Raw genomic sequence first — 21,376 nt, 5'->3', positions numbered from 1 at the left:
CAGGGCTCAACGGCGCCGGCTTCCCGCGTCCCAGCCGGCCCCTCCGCCCCCCCCCCACCCGCGGCCCTCCGGCAAGGGGTCCCCCGTCCCCCCCCCGGTTCACACCCTGGATTTACCACCGCCGACGACCGGCTGAGTTTTCGCAATCGGATTATTACCCTCTGTTTTTTTGGGAGGGGGGCGCTGAGGGCCGGGGTGGGATTAACTCTGTCCTCCTCAGGGATCCGTCCAGTTAGCGCCGCAAGACGGCGTTATTCGCTTCCACCTCACCTCAGGGATTTTTTTTTTTTTAATTCGAAATAAAACAAAAGAAGAATTTATCCGTCAGTCAAAATCTCAGGCGACTCCTCTGGACCCCATGGGTTCCTGTTGCCATGGCGTCTGAGAGCGTGCAGTACCGCGCCCTGTACGAATACAGGCGGGAGCGCGGCGGCGACATCGGCCTCCAGCCGGGCGACCTGCTCACCGTGGCCGAGCACCCGGACGGCGGCGGCGAGCGGAGCCCCGGCGTCTGGCTCCACGGCACCAATGAGAGGACCCGGGAGGAGGGCCACTTCCCCAGGACCTTCGTGGAGTACGTCGGGGTCACCAGGGCCGCGACCACCGCCGCCAAGACCTGCCGGGCCCGGCCGGCGCCCCCGCTTCCTGCCGCGCCAGGTAAGCTCCACCTCCTGCTCGTTTCCGCCTCGGATTGGACGGCGGTCACGTGATGAAACGCGCCCCGCAGATAGGTTACATGTGCGACCTCGGGCAGCCATCTTGGCTCTGGCTTGACGTTCCATAAAACGTTGGTCCAATCAGGTGCAACCAGGAAGTAAGACGGTTGTTTACGAGATTAAAACTTGAGCTCGGGTTCTCCTGCTTGGGTTCTCCAAGTTCTCCGTGTCCCCTGAAAACAGCAGGTTCATTGAAGACTAAATGATCTGTTGACGTGGATGTTTGGATGATTGCTGGCTGACTTGTATGCCTTAAGCTCCGCCTCCTGTTCATGACAGCTAGCATTGGCTCCGCCCCCTAACCAGGTTTGCTGGAAGGATGAAGCATGTTAGCTACTCGGACTTCTGGTTCAGATGTTTTTTTTTGGGGGGGGGGTTGGGTCTCCATGATGCATTCAAGGAACGTGCGAGAGTTGAATACTTGATGAGTCCTTGTGACGGCAAAGCTTTTCACTCATATCAGCCTTTCGTTAGCTCCTGTTAGCCTAGCCCGTTAGCCATGGAAGTGATGTAGCACTGTACCCTTTCCATGGCTAACTCTACCAGTTTTAGTTAGCCATGCTAATTGATTAGCCGTGACGGTAAGCACATCGGGCTACAACTTGACTCCCGCAGAAAGAGAGACGTGGTTCCCAAACGCATCACCAACACGGGTTCGGTGGACAATCTCATCGACGAACTTCTGACACGGTCCTTGAACACACCTTCTTACACACCTTCTTCCAGATCCACCACCGATTCACGGGATTTATTTGAGCCCGGCGGCTTCTGTGGTTGGTCACACACACGAGTCCCGTCGTTCCCGGGCTCGCTAATTTGAAAAGCGAGAGTCTGATTAGCTAGTGGCGCGAAAAACGCTTCTTTACTGCGGCGTGTCCACGCCTGGCGCAGCCATCTTGGATTGTAGCGTGTTTTTTAATGTTTTTGCATGTTGTTTTGGTTTTTGCAAGTCGCATCACAGTACTTTTCCAGCTTTAAGGGTGAAATAATAGAAATAATTTACATTTCTGCGTCATCTCCAGAATGACACAACCAATTTTTTTTTTTTTTTGCACAGAAACAAGGACTTTAATTTGAAAGATACAGGAATTTTTGCGTTGAAAACGGGTCTCAGTTCTGAGGTTTTTAATCATAATAATAAAATCAAAATAGTTCCGATGTAGTCGTCAGAAGTACTTCCTGCAGGGTACGTCACAATATTATCGCAGTATTATTTCAAGTATTTTTCTCAGTTTTAATGCGCGCTTGTGTCATTGCTCCCGCCAAATAGTGATCACTAGTGTGTGTGTGTGTATGCGGGGTAGTTGTCACATCCTGCGACACACACACACACACACACACTTCCTGTTCGTCGATTAATGACCATCGATCAACTGTTTTTTGGGAAGACGCAGTAAACCAAAAGTGCTTTACCTTTAAGATGAAATTAGCCTTCGTTTCTCCTGCGTTACAGTGTGTGTGTGTGTGTGTGTATGTGTGTGTTGGCACAATTTTTTTTTTGTAGGATGAGACTCGGGGCCAGAAAAGACAGAGAGAGAAAAAAAAAAAAAAAAGCCGCCCCAGATTCCAGAATGTTCTGCCGCCGCGGGGCTTTGATTAGCATTTTGACAGATGAGCGCAGAACCTTGTTTCCTGCTAAGTAGGTCAGAGAACCTTCTCCGCTCTGGAGCCGAACATCTGTCCCTCCATCCGTTCACCCCGTCATCCCTCCATCCTTTCATTCCTCTATCTCTCCATCTGTCCATCATTTCATCCCTTCATCTGTTCAACCCCCATCTTTCCATCCGTTCATCCCTCCATCATCCATCTTTCCATTTCTCCATCTCCTCCCCGTCCTCCCGCTCAGCTCCCGATCAGCTAAGCCGTTAGCTGGACATGCAGGTTAGCTAATAGTGCTAACAGGCGCTAACAGGTCTGCGCTGCTAATCAGCGCGTAACACTTTCTGACATGCTGAGATTATGAACATCCACGTCTCTCTCACACACACACACACCTCAGGGAGTGTCAGGCTGTGCACATCTTTAATTATGACAACACCGCTAGTGACTTCCTGTCGGGCTCGGCCTCTTCGTCTCCGGCTAACGGGCTAATCAGCGATGCTAATCTCACGCTACCATGGCAACCGTGGAAAGTGATTAGAGGCGGGTCAGAACCCGAACCTGAAAGAAGAATTCATTAAATGAAATCAATTAAAAATAATAGAAAAAATAATAAATAATATGACATTTTTTTTATTAAAGATCAGACATCCTGACACCAAGGTTGGCATCCGGCTCTGGATCGTCGTGGCAACCACCCGCTCGGACATTTTGATTGACAGATTAGTGATCGGTGAAGTATCGATCAACTGACGTCAGCGGGTTAAAACTGCAGTCACTGGGTTTTGTGGTGAAAAAAAAGTCTGTTTGTCTCAGGATTTGTTCCACAGAAATGTGTAACACACACACACACACACACACACACACACACACACTCACACACACTTGGCTCCATGTGCCTCACGCCCCCCCGACTCCCACACACAGACATATACACATACATATCAAATAACTTGGTCGATAGCAATCACAGTTGTTAATTGCCCGCCGTGTGTGTGTGTGGTGTGTGTGTGTGTGTGCATGTGCGTCCTCGGAAACGGGTCGATGCGATTGGGCGGCTGATGAAGCAGCGTGGCGCCTGATAACGACCAGGAGATGAAATGCAGCAAGACAGAGGGAAGACGTGCAGTAATTGCAGGTTGACAGACCAGTGTAATGACCAGTGTGTGTGTGTGTGTGTGTGTGTGTGTGTGTGTGTGTGTGTGTGTGTGCGTGTGTGTGTGTATGAGAGAGAGAGAGAGATCAGCCTGCCACACAGCTATGGATCGATGATTGCATGTCGTGCTAAAGAGCTAACTAGGCTCACTGCTCCACTTCTTGTTTTTGGTGTGTGTGTGTGTGTGTGTGTGTGTGTGTGCGTGTGCGTGCGTGCGTGCATGTGCGTTTAAGGCAGGAAGTTGTATTTTAGAAACTCCAGCAGCATTTTTTTCTCTTCCATATGTCAGTTTACTTGTCCACTTCCTGTTTACTTCCTGTTTTCTTCCTGCTTACTTCCTGCAGTGTTGTTTTTTTTTCTGATTTCTTGCTGAGGTTGTTATGTTTTGTTTAATATGTTCTATACATTTCCTATACTTTTTAGGAGAATCTTCTGTCATTTTTTAGAAACTTTCCAGGATTTATTTCCTCTGTTCCCAGTCAAGAAAAAAAGAGTTTTTGCCACCTTGTCTGAGCGATTCTCACTCATTTGGGCTGATTTTAATCTATACATTTCTAAACTGTGTTGATTCTTTATGATTTTGCATTTGATATTTTTCGCCTCAATCCTCCTTTACTAATTTCCACATATTTTTCTATTTATTTTAGTGTGTTTTAAATATCAGTATTTTCGTATTTGTATTTACTTCCTGGTTTACTTCTGCGCTGTTTTTTTTTTTTTTTTTAATTTTCTGACAGATTTTCACTTTTTTTTTTTTAGCGACTTCTCGCTTTTTTTCCTCTTTTTTTTGATGAAATAACTTTGGTTTGATTATTGATTTTTTTCCATTTTTAAATGTTCTATTTTTCAGAGATCATAAAGGTTTTACAAGGATTTTAAAGGATTTTTTTTTTTCTATTATTTATTTTTTTTATTTTCCAGTCAGCTTCAGAAAATGTAAATAATTCATAATTCACTCTCGGGTTGTAGTTCTGCTCTAGTCGTAGTACTTTTCTCCTCTTAGGGTGTACTCCCCCCCCCCCCATCCTGCATGCCGTGGTGCTTTTGACGGCGTCTCGCGTCGGAGGTCAGATTTACGGTCTCGGCTCCGGGAGTCAATTACGGAGCTCCGACGGTTAAATTGATGAATTGCCGCTCCCGACGCTCGCCGCCCGGCTGCTCTGGGAAAACACCACCATGAATAAAACAAGAGGGGGGGGAGGATGTGGGGGTTCATGGAGGGCAAAAACAGCAGGATGTAGATCAGCATTGGATTCCCTCTTCAGGCTTTTATTTCTTCCTCTCTTTTCCGATTCTCATTCCGATAGTTTTCTACGATGTATCTGGAAATTCGTTTTTGTCTCCGTGAAAGGTTTCCTTCATTGGTGACACTGATGTCCACCACCTCCTGGTGGTTGTAAACAGCGCCCCCTATAGGCTAAATGGATACACCTTGCCTTTCCCCTTTGGGTTGACCTGACGACCCCTGGACCAGGGCTCCAAGGATCATCTGGAACCGGTCCGCTAAGACAATCTTTTTAAGTGCAAATTATATATTTTTTTTTATTTGACGTTCCAGATCTTATTTTTGAAAAATGACTGTTTCCGCCTTCGCCAAGCTCAACTCTGTTACGCCATTTCACACATCAGCTAGCACAAAAAATGAGCCTGAGACAAAAGTCACTGGAGAGCTCTTTTGGAGGAAATGAGCAAAGGATGAGACCACAGAAGCAAAAAGAAAGCTGCATTTAAAAGAAAATAATAAGACAGACTCTGATATTATACTGCAAAATTATTATCACTGTCTAATACAAAGTGTGACTGTTGGATTTTGATATAAATACTGACGAATGCTTTTATTATTTGAACCCCTGCGCCTCGAGCCGGTACGCAGAAATATTTTCATGCATAAAACTGGTCCCTGGTCCAAAAAAGGTTGGGGGTCGCCACCCTGGAGGTCATATTGATGCCCACTATAGGTCAAACCGACACATTCAAAGGTCACATCGACGACCCCTATAGGTCAACCCTGACCCCCCCATTCAGTTTAAACTGAAGCCCCCATCAGGATAAACCGACGACCCCTATAGGTCACATTGACGACCCCAAAAGGTCTGACCGGCCCCCCCAAGGTCACACTGACGACCCCCTATAAGTGAAACTAACACCCCCTATAGGTCAAACCGACCCCCCTATAGGTCACATTGACACCCCCTATAGGTCATACCGACCCCCCATAGGTCACATTGACACCCCCCATAGGTCAAACCCACCCTCGTATAGGTCACATTGACAACCCCTATAGGTCATACCGACCCCCCTACAGGTCACATTGACAACCCCTATAGGTCAAATTGACCCCCCTATAGGTCAAATTGACACCCCCTATAGGTCATACCGACCCCCCAATAGATCGCATTGACGCCCCCTATAGGTCAAACCGACCCCCCTACAGGTCACATTGACACTTCCTATAGGTCATACCGATCCCCTATTGGTCACATTGACACCTCCTATAGGTCATACCGATCCCCTATTGGTCATAATGACACTTTCTATAGGTCAAACCGACCCCCAAAAGGTCACATTGACACCCCCTATAGGTCATTCCGACCCCCCTAGAGGTCAATTGACACCTCCTATAGGTCATACTGAACCCCCCCAATAGATCTCATTGACGCCCCCTATAGGTCAAACCGACCCCCTATAGGTCACATTCAGGCCTCCTATAGGTCAAACTGAACCCCCCCAAAGGTCACATCGACACCCCCATAGGTTAAACCGATGACCCATTCAGGTTAAACCGACACCCCTTTAGGTGAAACCGACCCCACTCATAGGTCACATCGCCGCCCCCTATTGGTCACCCTGACACCAACTTTGGGTAAAACGGCTCCCCCTATTGGTTAACATCCCCCCGTAGGTTACATGGCCCCCCCAGGTTGACCGAGACCCCCTGCTGCTTTGCTCCTTTGGCTTCAGTATGTTGAGGTTTTTAAATCGTCCTAGTTTCCTTGTCATCCATTGGCCGGAGGACGCCCGCCGCCGCTGCTGGTCCATCTTTTATTGCCCCGTTTATCGTCCCCAATAAAACCCCGGGCCTCTGACGCCCCTCTCTGCCTTTAGGGCCGCTGTAAAATGTAATTTAACGGGTTGTTTGGTTGCCGGGGGCCGGGCCGCAGGTGGCGCAGGCCTTAATTACCGCTTTATGAAGAAGCACTTCTTGTTCTTTTACGGCCGAGGGTCGATATGCATTTCTCTCCGTCCTCCATCACTGTAGTCCTGATTGCCCCGTCTCTTTCGGCACTCGCCGCCGTTGTCTTCGTTGCTACTTCCTTTGCTGCTTTTTCATTGGCTGTCGATTGACAGCCGTCGGATCGGTATGAGCTCACTTCACAGGCCAGCGGATCTCTCTTTCTTATAGCCACGCCCCCGTCAACAACTAGCCACACCCACTGCCTGTAACCAGCTACAGCTATTGGTCCCAGCTAGTCACGCCCCTTCCGCAACTAGTCACGCCCACTGTTCACCACTGACCACGGCAACTGCCCAACAACTAGCTTAGCCAACTGTCCACATCTAGCTACAGCCATTAGACCAAGCTAGCCACGCCTGCTACGCACAACTAGCCACGCCCACTGCCTGTATCTGGCTACAGCCATTGGTCCCAACCAGTCAAGCCCACTGTCCACAACTAGTAATAGCCATGACCATGACAGCTGACCACGCCCACTTCCCCACTACTAGCCGTGGCCACTGTCCGCATCTAGCTACAGCCATTGGTCCACAGCTAGCCACGCCCTCTGTCCACAACTAGCCGCGCCCATTGTTCCCAACAAACCAAACCCACTGTTCTCGACTGACCACGCCCACCGCCCACAACTAGCCGTGCCCACTAGCCGCATCAAGCTATAGCCATTGGTCCCAACTGGCCACGCCCATTGTTAACAACTAGCCATGCCAATTTTTCCCAACTGGCCAAACCCACGGTATAAAACTAGCCACGGACATCGTTCCGAACAAGCCACGCCCACTGTCCGCATTTAGCTGCACCAACATTCCACATGGCCAGTGTCCACAAGTAGCCGCGGTCATTGTTCTAACGAGCCACGTCCATTATTCCCAACTAGCCCGACCCACTGCCCACAGGCAAATACAGAGAACTAATGTTTACAGAAGGTTGAGGAGGAGCAGGAGGTCAAACATCTGTATTGTCCTGTTACATCCCCTCTAAGGAATCACTCAGGCAGGGCACACACACTCACACACACACACACACACTCACACACATACACACGCTACTTGCAGGTCATTTATCTCCTGCTTCTGACTGCGGAAGTGTTTGTAGTCTCTGGGCAGCTACCTACCTGGTGTGTGTGTGTGTGTGTGTGTGTGAGAGAGGTTAAGCACACAGGTTGAAGTGTGTGTGCACGTGTGTGTTTGATGACAGAAGATGAATCACAGGCTCGAGGCTGATTTCTGACCTCGTCTGTCAGGATGTTCCGCTCAAATTGTAACAGCAGGGGTTCTGATGGAGACGGGCGCGAACACACACACACACACACACACACACACACACACACACACACACACACACACACACTGTCAGGATATCTTCAGTTGTGGCTCGCCAGTTCCCAGGGATTTCCCTGCAGACCTTCAGCGCATTATTTCTGTACGTTAATCTCACATCTCTCCTTGTGTCGTAATGGAACGTCCACGAGGTCCCTGAACGCATCGTGCGGGGATTTAGCTAATTGTTATTTTATGATTAAATCTAAATATCGTAATTTGTAAAGACTCCGCTGAGACGATAAGCGGTCGAACAGCTTAAAGAGGCTCTTTGTGGAACAGGAAGTGACCAGATATCCACTTCCTGTCAGTCATCCCTTGTCGATTTGTCCTTATTGTTCTTCAAAAACGCTTCTCAAGGTGTCCCCGAACTCACCGCGCGGCCCCTGAACTCACCGCTCTGCTCGGCAGCTCGCTGTCCCACACACCCTTTTGTCGCCGAAAGTGATTTTCTAGATTAATGATATGTATGAATTAATTGCAAACCCACCGGATGATGGTGATGAAGGACGGAGATCCTGGGAAATCAGATCATCAGCCGGAACAAATAAATCAACCAGCGGGACGCCGTCACACACACACACACACACACACACACACACACACATCCTGGTACTTTCCTCTGGCTAAATATCACTTTTCAATTGTCTTTTTGATTCCTGCCTACCTGTTTGCAGTGTGTGTGTGTGTGTATCAGAACATATTAGCCGAGCCATGCATCTTATTGCAGCGTGAGAGATTCAATTACATGCTATGTTAGGACACACACACACACACACACACATCATGTTATCCACTCACCTCCCCCCCGAATGCTCCCTCCATCACTTACTTTTCTCATTTAATAAAACCTCACTTCACTTCACCATTAGCTCTAAAACAATCTCTTCCTCATTTATCTTTGCTGTCCGACCCCCCCCCCCCCCCCCCCAAACCGCCATCTCCCCAGCCGCCGCCGCCGCCGCCCCTCCCACGCCTCGCCAAAATCGTATGTTGCGTGGCGTCCGCCGGCCCGTTTATCCTCCCCATTTGTCATTTCATTACGCTGCTCTTAAAGCCTCGTCTTCCCGGTCTCTCCCGCTCGTTACTCCTCCCGCCGTTCAATTCCCGGGGAAAAATGGGATTCGGAGGAAGAAGGAGGAGGAAGACGGGCGAGCGCGGGCGGAGTCCGGTCGCTGCCGCCGGGTCGTCGTCGGGAAATGAATCGGAAAGAACGATAGAGGATGAACGGGTTGAACAAAACAGTAAAATAAGGAATATTGCTAAGAGTGTGATGGGTTTCCTTGACAAAAAAATGACAAAAAAAGACCTTTAAGTCTGATTTAAAACAAATGCAATGACAGGCGAGTCTGGGAAGATGCTAAGTGTGCTATAAATACTAAAGGGGCTCAGGATACTTCAGAAACTAAGGTTGCTAAGGATATTAAAGATGCTAAGGATGCTACAAAGGCTACAGATTCTAAAGATGCTCAGGTTACCATAGATGCTAAGGATGCTAAAGATGCAGCAGAGACTAAAGATGCTAAGGATGCTAAAGTTTCCAAAGATGCCGCAGATACTAATGATGCGAAGGATTCTATAGATGCTGGGGTTGCTAAGGACGTTACAGCTGCTAAAGAGGCTAAGGTTGCAAGGGATACTAAAGATGTTAATGATGCTACAAAGGCTACAGATATTAAAGATGCTAAGGTTACTACCGATGCTAAAGATTCCAAAGATTTCGTAGATACTAAAGATGCGAAGGATTCTATAGATGCTTGGGTTGCTAAGGATACTAAAGATGCTTAGGATACTACGAAGGTTACAGATACTAAAGATGCTAAGGTTACCATAGATGCTAAGGATGCTAAAGATGCAAAAGATACTAAAGATGCTACGGATGCTACGAAGGCTACATATACTAAAGATGCTAAGGTTACCGTAGATGCTAAGGATGCTAAAGATGCAGCAGATACAAATGATGTGACGGATTCTATAGATGCTAGGGTTGCTAAGGATACTAAAGATGCTAAAGATGCCAAAGATGCTGAAGATATTAAAGATGCAAAGGATGCCGCAGATGTTCAAGATAATAAGGATTCAACAGATGCAAGGGTTGCTGAAGATGTTACAGATGCTAAGGATGCTACACAGGCTATAGACACTTAAGATGCTAAGGTTACCATAGATGCTAAGGTTGGTAAGGATATTAAATATGCCAAGGATGTTAAAGATGCTACGGACATAAAATATTTTTTCCAAATAAAGAAAAAATACTGGAAAATTATTTTCTCAAAATTTGCTAGGATTACAAAGAAATTATACGCTAATAGAATAAAATAATATAATCCCATGAAGAGAGGAAAGTGAAAATCAGAAATTTTTGTTTGTTTTATATAAAAATCCTCAAGTTGACCAAATAATTGCCAGAAATGAAAAAATATAATTTTAAAAATACAGGAAGAATTTTGGGGGAATTTGTGAAAACGAGTTCCCTAAAATCCTAAAAACAAAGTGAGTTTAATCTGAATTTAACCAGAGGAAGTGAACCCCTTCCCCAGGAGGATGGAGATGAAGATAGCACCATCAGACTTACAAAAGATAAAAAGGTGCTTGTGCGTGTGTGCGTGCATGTGTGTGTGTGTGTGTGTGTGTGTGTTTGCGCGTGTGTGTGTGCGCGTGTGTGTGCATGTGTATGTCGACTGGGTCTCAGATCTCGTCTCCCGCCGTCAGTGTCAGCGCGGCGTCAGGCCTGTCAGAGCAGGAACTTCAAAGATGGCCGCCGGCGGAGGAGATGACGGATCTTTGATCTTCTACTTCTTCTGGAAGAAACTTTGGAAAGAAGAAGATGGGAAATAATAATAAGAAATAACTTTGGAGGGAAAGAGAAGGAGGTCAAGACTCAGGAACCCCTTAGTTACAGCTGTCGATACAAAGTCCTCGTGCATTTAGGCTGAGCAGCAATCTGTAGGTTCTCCATGTTCTCCATATCTGGGTTCTCTTCATCTCTGATGACGTCGTCTGTACGTGTGAATGAGAAGATGAGCAGTCAAATGATTGACGTTAAGCCCCGCCCCTTGCCTGAGTGACAGCTGTGATTGGCTAACGGTGTGAATGGATGCCTGCAGGATTGGCTGTCGGGTCGCGTGTAAGGTCCCCTTTCTCCGAGTCTTAGAGAGAAGAACATCATCACCAGGAACCTGAGGGTCTGGTTTCTGTCCGTCGCTAGGAGTTGAGGTCGCTACCATGGCAACAAGGCCACGTTCTGCTCTGACCGCCGCGTCCGAGGGGATTTCTGGAATTCCGTCCTCATTTGTGACCAGAACCCCCGGTCGTGACCCGACGAGCCCCGCGTTCATGCCTCTGCTTAGACAATGGCAACGTGTGTGTGTGTGTGTGTGTGTGTGTGCGTGCGTGCGTGTGTGTGTGTGTGTGTGTGTGCGCTGAGAGAATATGGCTCACGCCTGTGCGATAAACTGGGATTTTCAGGGGTTTAACTCGGTGCTAATACCTCGCTATCGCTCCGGACAGATGGGAATAGCTAATCTCAGGTGACTTTGTGTGTGTGTGTGTGTGTGTGTGTGTGTGTGTGTGTGTGTGTGTGTGTGTGTGTGTCTTGTTACCTGTGGGGACATTAAGTCTGTTTGTGCTGTCAGATTACAGGGACAAAGAGCAATTTCCAATGTTGCAGCTGATGGCGTGTGGCAATCAACCCTGGTTTGGGGCAAAATTTAGGCCCTTCTGCTAAAAAAAAAACACAGCAAAAGTTGTCTTGTTTTTTTTTTTTAATTCAAAAAAACAAACAAAAACAGTAGAATTAATCAAATTTAGATTTTTTTTGTTAAATTTAAATTTATTATTTATTTATTTTCATTTTAGTTTCTTTTTTTTAATTGTCCTATGGCCTAGCCTCGCTGTTATGTTCTCATGTACAGCATCACATCATCTGCAAAGTAACAAACGGACACATTTCAAAACGTTACAAGGACAGGAAATCGAGCATTCGACAGGGTGGCAAGAGATGAACAAGTGTCTTGAATGAGGAAGTCTCGAGTGGCAAAGAAGTGCTTTAGACGGGGGCAGGACATGTATGCCTGCTGTGAGCCAGTGGGGAGGTGTGCTACAGTTGTAACAGAAGTTGAAGGTGGAGGTGGGACTACAACAGAGGGCAGCTGTGAGCCCATATTTGTTTGCAGTTGTGATGGACGGGCTGAGAGATGAGGTTAGACAGGGATCTCCATGGACCATGATGTTTGCAGATGACCTTGTGATGTGCAGTGAGAGCAGGGAACAGGTGGGGGAACATCTAGAGGTAGAGGTATGCTCTGGAAAGGAGAAGAACGAGCGCAGATCAAGACGGTGTCGGATTTTAAGTACATAGGGGTCAGAGGTTCAGAGCAATGGAGATTGTGGAGAAGATGTGAAGAAGTAGGTTGGAAAGGGTGGAGAAAAGGGTCAGGGTTGATGCGTGATAGAAGAATACCAGGTGCAGAGACAGCAATGCAAGGATGGAGAGGATCGGGAATGAGTCCATCAGAGGACGTGGACGTCTAGGTGCAAATCAAGACTTTTCACATCGAACAGGAAGCTTCATTCTGATTGGTCGAATCCATCAAAATGAGGATCGGGCTTATCTGAAAAAAAAAAAAATACAATCAAGACCCTGATGTAGAACGAAGAGTCGGAAGAAATGGAAAGAAAACAAGAAAAATTCTTCATCTCTGAATGCCGTCTAATATTCCTCATGCCATCTATTGATCTATCGGTATTCAGAATATTGATTTTCTGCAGTCCTTTTTTAAATCAATTACAGAAAACCCATAAAAAAATAATTTAATGAAAAGTCAGCTGGGAAATCACCAAAAAATTAAAAAGAATAAAAAAAGTTAAACTTTTTTTTTTTTTTCATAATTTAATGATAATAATTTGTTTTTTTAAATTAAAGATAAAAAAACATAAAAATTAAAAATGGTAATAGGTCAGAAGGAAAAATCCAGACAAAATTTGAAATGTAAAAAAGAAAAAGGCGGCGCCCCCCCATCAAAATGACCTTTTGGGGTGCAGATATGTTTTGGAGGATCTCCTCTAAGTCCCTGTGTTTTGCCCATTCAGAAGGGTGTGTGTGTGTGTGTGTGTGTGTGTGTGTGTATCTGTGCACATCTGGACAGATGGGCGGTCTGTTATTGGTTTATTGCGGACACCTGTCACACACACACGGCAGCGGCGGCGATATAAGCCAAATGTTTAAACAGAAAAAGGCGTCTGAAAGTCAAAGTGGCGTGGAGTGTCCGTGAAAAATAGTGTGTTTGCATTACATAGCAGTGTGTGTGTGTGTGTGTGTGTGTGTGTGTTTCTTTGAATGTATTTTTAATATGTATGTAAATAAGGACTCACAGATTAATCGCAGAGACGGCGCCACTGCCTGCAGGTCTGATGTCAGGGAGGGTGGTGTGTGTGTGTGTGTGTGTGTGTGTGTGTGTGTGTGTGTGTGTGTGTGTGTGTGCTCACTCCTCAGAAATTTTTATTTTTCAATCACATTCATTGAAAATTTTGCTCAAAATCACAAATTGGTTGGATTCATAATAAAATTAATGACATTTTTCTGAAAATACAAATAATTATATGCAAATTTAAAAAAAAAATGCCCTGAAAATTCAAAATCCTAAGAGAAAAAGTCTGTCAAATATTTTTTGAAAATGTCTTAAAAATGAGCAACCTCCCCTGCAAGAAATTGATCAAAAAATTTAAAAGTCAACTGAGAAAAATGGTAAAGAAATTTATGAGAATTCTTTGACAAAATTCAAATGTTGGTTTGTGTGTGTGTGTGTGTGTGTGTGCGTGAGTCCATTATTACTATTTCATCATTTGCTTTTTTCCCTTTGTTTTCGTTTCAGTCTGTAAATAAGTCATTATTAATCATGATATTTTACTAAAACATATTTATTGATAAAAACAGCCATATGTCAATGTGAAAAATCTAAATATATTTATATATTCTTCAGATATTATATTTTTCATTTCATTTTCAAAACAAATTTATGAACAGAAAAAAATCAATTAATAGAATGATAGCTTAGTGAGAAAGTACTAATGGAAAACCATCAGGAATTGTTTTTTCAAAGTTTAATAGTCAGAAAATGCATCTTTCAAAACCTTCATCATAATTATTATTATTATTAAAAAAAAAATGATATATATTTTTTCCAGTAAATCGGATCTAACAATCCTGCTTAATCTGCATGTTTTCAGTTCAGTCTTCTATATGTTTATGAGGACATAAATATATCAGATTCTTGCTCCTCCTAAAATACAGCAGACTGTGAGGGAGGCGGAGCTTAGCGGGGAGGCGGGGTTCAGTGGCGGCAGGAAGTAGGTCACCGCCGTTTTCTTTTTCCTGTGGGTTTTAAAACAGTTTGTGTCTTTTTAAGTCACGCAAAGAAAAATGGCCGCCTGCTGTGACGAGCTCCACTGGAGACGCCGGCCTGCGGCTGTTTGGCAACGCACACACACACACACACACACACACACACTCTCAGACATTTGCATTGTGAAAAACACACACACAGTCCGAGGCGTCTGAATGAATCCATCGGTCGGCAGTGACATCTGTTCGGATTCGCCAGCAGGGCGGCGACGGCGAGCAGCGGCGCCGTAAATTACCTGATGCACCTGAAGGCAACACTCGTCCCGCGCCTACTAAATATTCCAAAGGACTCCTGTTATTACCGGCTGCACCGCGCTGCTGATAAGGCTAATTGCACGGCAGACTCCTAGCGGCGCACACACACACACACACACACACACACACTCAAACATGTCAGCTGAGTCGGTTGCCGTTGTTAATTCCTTATCTCTCTGCCTTCCAGCCAAACTCCACTTTTCTTTCTCATTAATGCCTCTTAACTGCAGCTCCTACACACACACACACACACACACACACACACACACACACATACTCACGCCCGTCAGATTATTGGCAGCTTCACCTCCGCCCTCGTGCCCCGGCGAAGTGTGGCGGGTGAACTTGTGTGTGCAACCCGCTGAGTAGAAAGAAATGTCAAACAGCATTTTAATTAAAATTTAATTAGATGCTTTTATTTGGAGGATAATTTTCCCCTTGAATCTTCCTCATCTTGTTCCTCTTCCTCTTCTTCCTCCTGCTGTTCGTTCAGGCTTCGGCAGCTCGAAGAAAAAGTGACCTCAAAACAAATCAGTCTGGGAAATAATATGCGGGAAATTGTGGAAAAAAAATAATTTTTGAAAAAATGTACAAAAAGAAACTGGAAGAAATCACTTTCTAAACAGATTTTTTTTTAGAAATTCAAAAATAATTAAAATTATTTTTTCAAAATAAGATTTTTTTTTTTTATTCCTCAAATCTGAAGCAATATTAATCCAATGTTTTCTTCTTTAAAATGATGAAATAAGAATTAACAAGTCATTTAAACATGTGATATAAGTAGGAGAGGAGGTTTCACACACACACACACACACACCCACACACACACACCTCCTTATCTCTACCTCAGAATAGATGGTCTCCTTTCTCAGGAGCTTCATCCATTTTTCATGCAGCTGTGCCCCCCCCCAGCTGCCACCGCCACCGCCGGCCGCCATTAATATTCCATGTTCGAGCAGGTCTGTGTTGCACACACACACACACACACACACACACACACACACACACACACAACACACACACATTCTGCTGACAGCAGCTTGATAACCAGGTAAACTCTGTTGGGTGTGTGTGTGTGTGTGTGAAAGAGACGTTCAGACTTTTCAGCCAGAGCTTTTATTTTGAAAGTACACTCCATGTAGCCATGTAGCATAAAGTTGAGCGACGCCGTTGCCCGGGAAACGAGCCTGAACGTACCAAAGGCTAAAACTAAACAAATGTTACAACGGGTGAAAATCCGAAACGAAACAAAAAAGCCCTGCAGCGTCGGCAGGTTCCTCCAGGGGGCGCGGTGGAGAGGAGGCTGGGAACCTGTGTGTTCAGCAGAAACGCTAATAGCACACACACACATGCACACACACACACTGCGCCGTGATTGGACGAGAGAACAAGGTGAATCAAAAGCCTCGAAGTCGAACGGACGGCGCTGACAGGAGGATGAGCGCTAATGGTTTTAATAGTCCCAACATCACCCCATTAACACACACACACACACACACTCACACACACACACACGCATGCACGCACGCACACACACACACACACACGGGGGGCTGACATTCCAAGGTTGTCCGGCAGGCCGTTCGTCTTCCTCGCTGCGGCGCCCGCTTTGCACCCAAATCTGGTCTTAAGGAAAGTGACATTAGCGATGATGAATGAGTTACACGTTTCATTAATCACCGGCCGAGGTGTGTGTGTGTGTGTGTGTGTGTGTGTGTGTTGCAATGTGCGCTGACTCTTTTGTCTGCTGAGCAGCGTTGGCGTCAGCGCAATCACGGCGACGCTCCGGCGGCAAATCCACTTCCTGTGGGCGTGGCCTCGCTCAGCGCCGCAGGCAATCAGGGCGTCCGAAAATCGGTGCCCGTCTGTTGTGGACATTTGTGTTGGCGGTCAGGGCGGCTGTGCACACGTGTGTGCACGTGTTGTGACCTCAGCTGACCTTTTTGTATGGTTCTGATCATTTATTGATTTTTTTGGGGGAATTTGGAAATTCCTTATTTTTTTTGGAATTTTTTTAAGGTAAATTCTTTGTATTTTCTTGTTTTTTTTCCAGATTTTTTTTTTTTTTTTGGTTTAATTTCCTGGCATTTGTTTTGGTCATTCCTTGATATTCGTTTTATTTTTCAATTCATTTCTCAATGTATTGGTATATTTAATTTCTTGAAATTTCTCGTTCATTTCCTGGTATTGAGGGCATTTCTTTACATTTTCTCTGTTATTTTTTGGTAACTTGTTTGGTTATTTCTTGATATTTTTCTGTTTTTATCTTAATAATTTCTGAGTATTTCTCAGTCAAGGTCTTTTTATTTTTGTGATTATTTCCAAGTATTTTTTAGGCAATTTCTTGGTATATTTGTTGTAATTTGTTTATAAATCAACGTAATTTCTTGATATTATCTTATTTTCTCAGCGTTTTTTTTTTTTTTTTTAATTAATTTTCATTGTAATTTATTGGTGCTTTGGGTGTCATTTCTTGGCTATGTGTCATTTTTTTGATAATTAATTGATATTCTTTAAGGTTATTTCTCAGTATTTTTCTGGTAATTTCTTTACTTCTCAAGGTAAATTTTTGGTGTTTCTTTTTATTTCTAAGGTCATTTCTCGATGATCGCTGTATTTCTTCAGTATTTTTAAAGTGATTTCTTAATATTTTCGGGACAATTTCTGGGTATTTTTTAGCTGATTTCTTCTTATTTATCATTTCTCTGTATTTTTAAGGGAATTTCTCGATAATCGTTGTATTTCTTCAGTATTTTTAAAGTAATTTCTTCATATTTTCGGGATAATTTCTGGGTATTTCTTTAGCTGATTTCTTAGTTTTTGTCATTTCTCTGTATTTTTAAGGTAATTTCCTGATCATTTCTTTGTACTTTTAAGGTCATTCCTGCTATTTTATGGTCTTCCGTGGGTAATTTCCTGGTCGTGTCTGACTGTGTGGACCCTGGTTGTTATTGCCATTTTCACGTAAAGGTGTTCCAGCTGGATGTTGTCGATTCCTCGACTTCTTTCCGAATCTAATTCCCGCCTGACCTTTCCGCCGCTCACGCTTCATTCAGATGAAACAGTAGATCAGACCTGAGGTCCGGGGTCATGTGGACCCAAGCGGCTGCCGGCGGCGAAGAAATGTCCAATAATGGCGCTCAGATTAAAGATGGAGGCCTGGGTGGGGGCGTTATTTGTCGCCCGGCTGGATTAGCCCTTATCAGTTTAAGAGGCGACCAAATGTCGCTTACTGGGATTGGTCCGTTATCGTTCCGTTCGGTTTCCGGACCAGAAGCTCTCCGGCGATTGCGCGAATTCCTCCATCGAAGTACTTCGCCCGGGCGAATGACAACAATGCAGTACCGTCATTTCGGGACTATTGAACGCACTTGAATATTAGCCGCACAGGGTAAAAATAACAAAATATATATATGAGTACATCTACAGGCTACACTTGTCGATAAGCCGTCTGTGTTGACGTTGTAGCATGTGAAACTTTTAATTAAATACAGGTAACATACAGAAATGCGTACCGGAAACAGTGCCTGTAACACGGCTGATGAAAAAGATTAATAATAGATAAAGATTATTTCGGGATTACATGGTCATTTCATCGTTCAGATGAGATGAGGCTAAATGTTTTGGCGGCGTGAAGCCTGTTAGCTGAAAAAATCCCCAAATTAGCGCCATTGTTGTTTAAGCCCAAGTTTAAAGCATGTCGAAAAAGTCGCGGCTAAGAGTCCGAAAATGACGGTACTTCGCCCGGGCCACAGATACCATAAGACGACACGCTAATGATAGCATCAGAGTACACACTAATGATAGCATCAGAGTACACACTAATGATAGCATCATGGTACACGCTAATGAAAGCATCTCAGTACATGCTAATGAAAGCATCGCAGTACATGCTAATGAAGGCATCGCAGTACACGCTAATGAAAGCATCGCAGTACATGCTAATGAAAGCATCGCAGTACATGCTAATGAAAGCATCACAGTACACGCTAATGATAGCATCAGAGTACACGCTAATGATAGCATCTCAGTACACGCTAATGATAGCATCACAGTACACGCTAATGATAGCATCAGAGTACACGCTAGTGATAGCATCTCAGTACATGCTAATGAAAGCATCGCAGTACACGCTAATGAAAGCATCACAGTACACGCTAATGAAAGCATCACAGTACACGCTAATGATAGCATCGCAGTGCTTTGCTCAGATTAGTATGATTATACTTGACCTGGGATAATGTAGTATTGTTGTACTTTACCCAGAGCTAACCATAGCGTTGTAGTACTCCGACCAGACTTATGATATCACGGTACTTCATACAGGCTAATGGCAGGATCGAAGTACTTCATCCAGGCTAAAGGTAATTTCTTGATATTTTCATGATAACGTCTAGCTATTTTTTAGCTTATTTCTTGGTGTTTGTAATTACTCTGTATTTTTGGGCTCTTTTTGGTATCTTTGCATTTCTCTGTATTTTAAGGTCATTTCTTGATATTTTTTTTGTATCTTCTCAGTATTTTTTAAAAGTCCGGTACTTCGTCCGGACCACAGATACCATCCCAGTACACGCTAATGATAGCATCTCAGTACTTTGCTCAGATTAATGATAGTATAATCATACTTGACCCGGGGTAATGATAGTATCGCAGTACTTTACCCAGAGCCGACCAAAGCGTCGTAGTACTCCGACCAGATTCATGATATCACGGTACTTTATCCTGGCTAATGGCGGGATCGAAGTACTTCATCCAGGCCGGCGATGCTATCGCAATACTTCATCCAGGCTAATGATGGTATAATGATACCTCACCCCGGGTCAATGATGGTATCACAGTACTTTGTCCGAGGTACTGACAGTATCCGGATACACGACAGGGTCAAAGAGCTCCTGTCATTTTTCTCGCTTCGACTTTTCCTTCGCCGTCTCTTCGTCCTCTTTGTTTCGTTTTTTTTTTTTTTTTTTCTCTTTCTCCCGTTCTTCCTCTCCACTCTGTCCATCTCCGGGGGAAGAAGGGAGGAGGAAGAGGAGGAGAAGAAGGGAGGAGGAAGAGGAGGAGGAGAAGGGTGGAGAGGAAGAGCGATGGAGGGAGCGAAGGGGAATTAAAGGAGAGCGATAGCGGCGGCACCTTCGTCTTATCTTAATTATAACCGAGATGACCGGCCGAGCCTGACGGCGACTCACACACTCCCCGACCTGTGTGTGTGTGTGTGTGTGTGTGTGTGTGTGTGTGTGTGTGTCTAAAAGTGGTTGATGCTAGGATACTTTTTAGGAACTGAAGATTTTTTTTCCCCCCCGTCTGTGTTTTAGACGTTAGCGATAAGGCGGGGAAATGCAAGAGACGTCTAGGTTTGAAGTGTGTTTTTGTGTGTGTGTGTGTGTGTGTGTGTGTGTGTGTGTGTGTGTGTGTGTGTGTGTGTGCGGGCATGCTCCCTGGAGACCAGGTGAGCGGCGAGGACATGGGGATTCTTTAATTGGCTTTTTCTCCTTTTCCTTCAGCTCCATAATGTTTTCCGTGTCCATCTGTTGTCCCACACACACACACACACCCACACACACACACACACACACACACACACACATGCGCATGCACACACACTCACAAAAAATAGTGGTTTGTCAAGTCTTTTCACCTGAATCTGTGTCTCCTGCCGGTTTTACTGTTGATTACTTTTTTATTGTCCAATTCTTTCAGTGTGAAATACAAGGCGCACACACACACACACACACACACACACACACACACACTAATCCTGCTGTCACGGGACAAGTTCCGCCGAAGAGTAACACGACAGGGTCGAGCATTCGTTGAAGACCCCTCCCACCTTTACATCCCCCCGTGGCGTTGGACCCATGCAGGGTCATGTGACCTCTGGGTCGAACCATCGCCGCCACCGGACACACACACACACACACACACACACATACACACACACACACACGCATGTCCGAACTGTCTTGAAACTCGGAGATTTGTTCCAGCCGCCGTGCTCCCTCTGCATTCAGGAACCCTGTGTGAGGAACCCGCTCCTCTCTTGTGGCTTGCCGAGCTAAGCTAAGCTAAGCTAAGCTAACGTCTGACCAGAACTTTTCCATCTAGCGTCTCAAAAAAACGGAATTCTCCGGTCATATTGGTCACTAAAAAACTAGCCCGATGCTAAGCTAACGGGTGACCGAGCTTCGTCAGACATCTGCGATTTAGCATGTATGGGAAACAAAGACGGGCAGCGGAGCTTCTTCTATTCATCTCGCCGCCAATTTAACGGCCCATTTCCCGGAGAGACGAGGCCCCGGCGAAGATTAATCCGAGGCCCCGCCGGGGCCGGCGGCCCGCGGGGGAAGCGGGGAAGGGGGAGTCGGCGGGCGTCTGCTTGGTGTGAAGTTCACACCAGACGGAGAAGAGTAAAACACGAGGTGCAGGAGGTCCACTGGAGACACCTGGATGAAGCTAATGAAGCTAATGAAGCTAAAACAGGCGCTACAATTCAAACAGAGTGTCGGTGTGTGTGTGTGTGTGTGTGTGTGTGCTGGATGCGTCGACCTTTGAAAGATCGACTCCGAGCCTTTTAATTCCGTCCTGGCCGACCGGGAGTCGATCGGATACCGATATTGTCACGTTATTGATCAGCCGCCGGCAGGCCCTCCCCTGCGTTTATAACACCTTTATTACATTTCCTCTCCTCGGTGACCTTCT

At 45.4% G+C, this 21,376-nt stretch overlaps 1 protein-coding gene across 1 annotated transcript in view; it reads left to right on the top strand.

The window, feature by feature from the left end:
* Positions 1-278: 278 nt before the first annotated feature.
* The window catches only part of LOC147237107 (phosphatidylinositol 3-kinase regulatory subunit alpha-like), a 36,557-nt gene continuing 15,459 nt past the window's right edge, over positions 279-21,376 (top strand). Inside the window, exon 1 of the mRNA XM_086144207.1 lies at positions 279-657. Within this exon, the coding sequence (XP_086000333.1) occupies positions 375-657 (283 nt within the window). The 5' untranslated portion in view covers positions 279-374. The remainder of the gene's footprint in view (positions 658-21,376) is intronic.

The sequence above is a fragment of the Fistularia commersonii genome, chromosome 1 (assembly GCF_037954325.1).
Source record: "Fistularia commersonii isolate RoL2024-O1a breed Wild chromosome 1, RoL_Fcom_v1.0, whole genome shotgun sequence".
Taxonomy (NCBI): Eukaryota; Metazoa; Chordata; class Actinopteri; order Syngnathiformes; family Fistulariidae; genus Fistularia; species Fistularia commersonii.
This window is presented reverse-complemented; position numbering and strand designations above follow the sequence as displayed.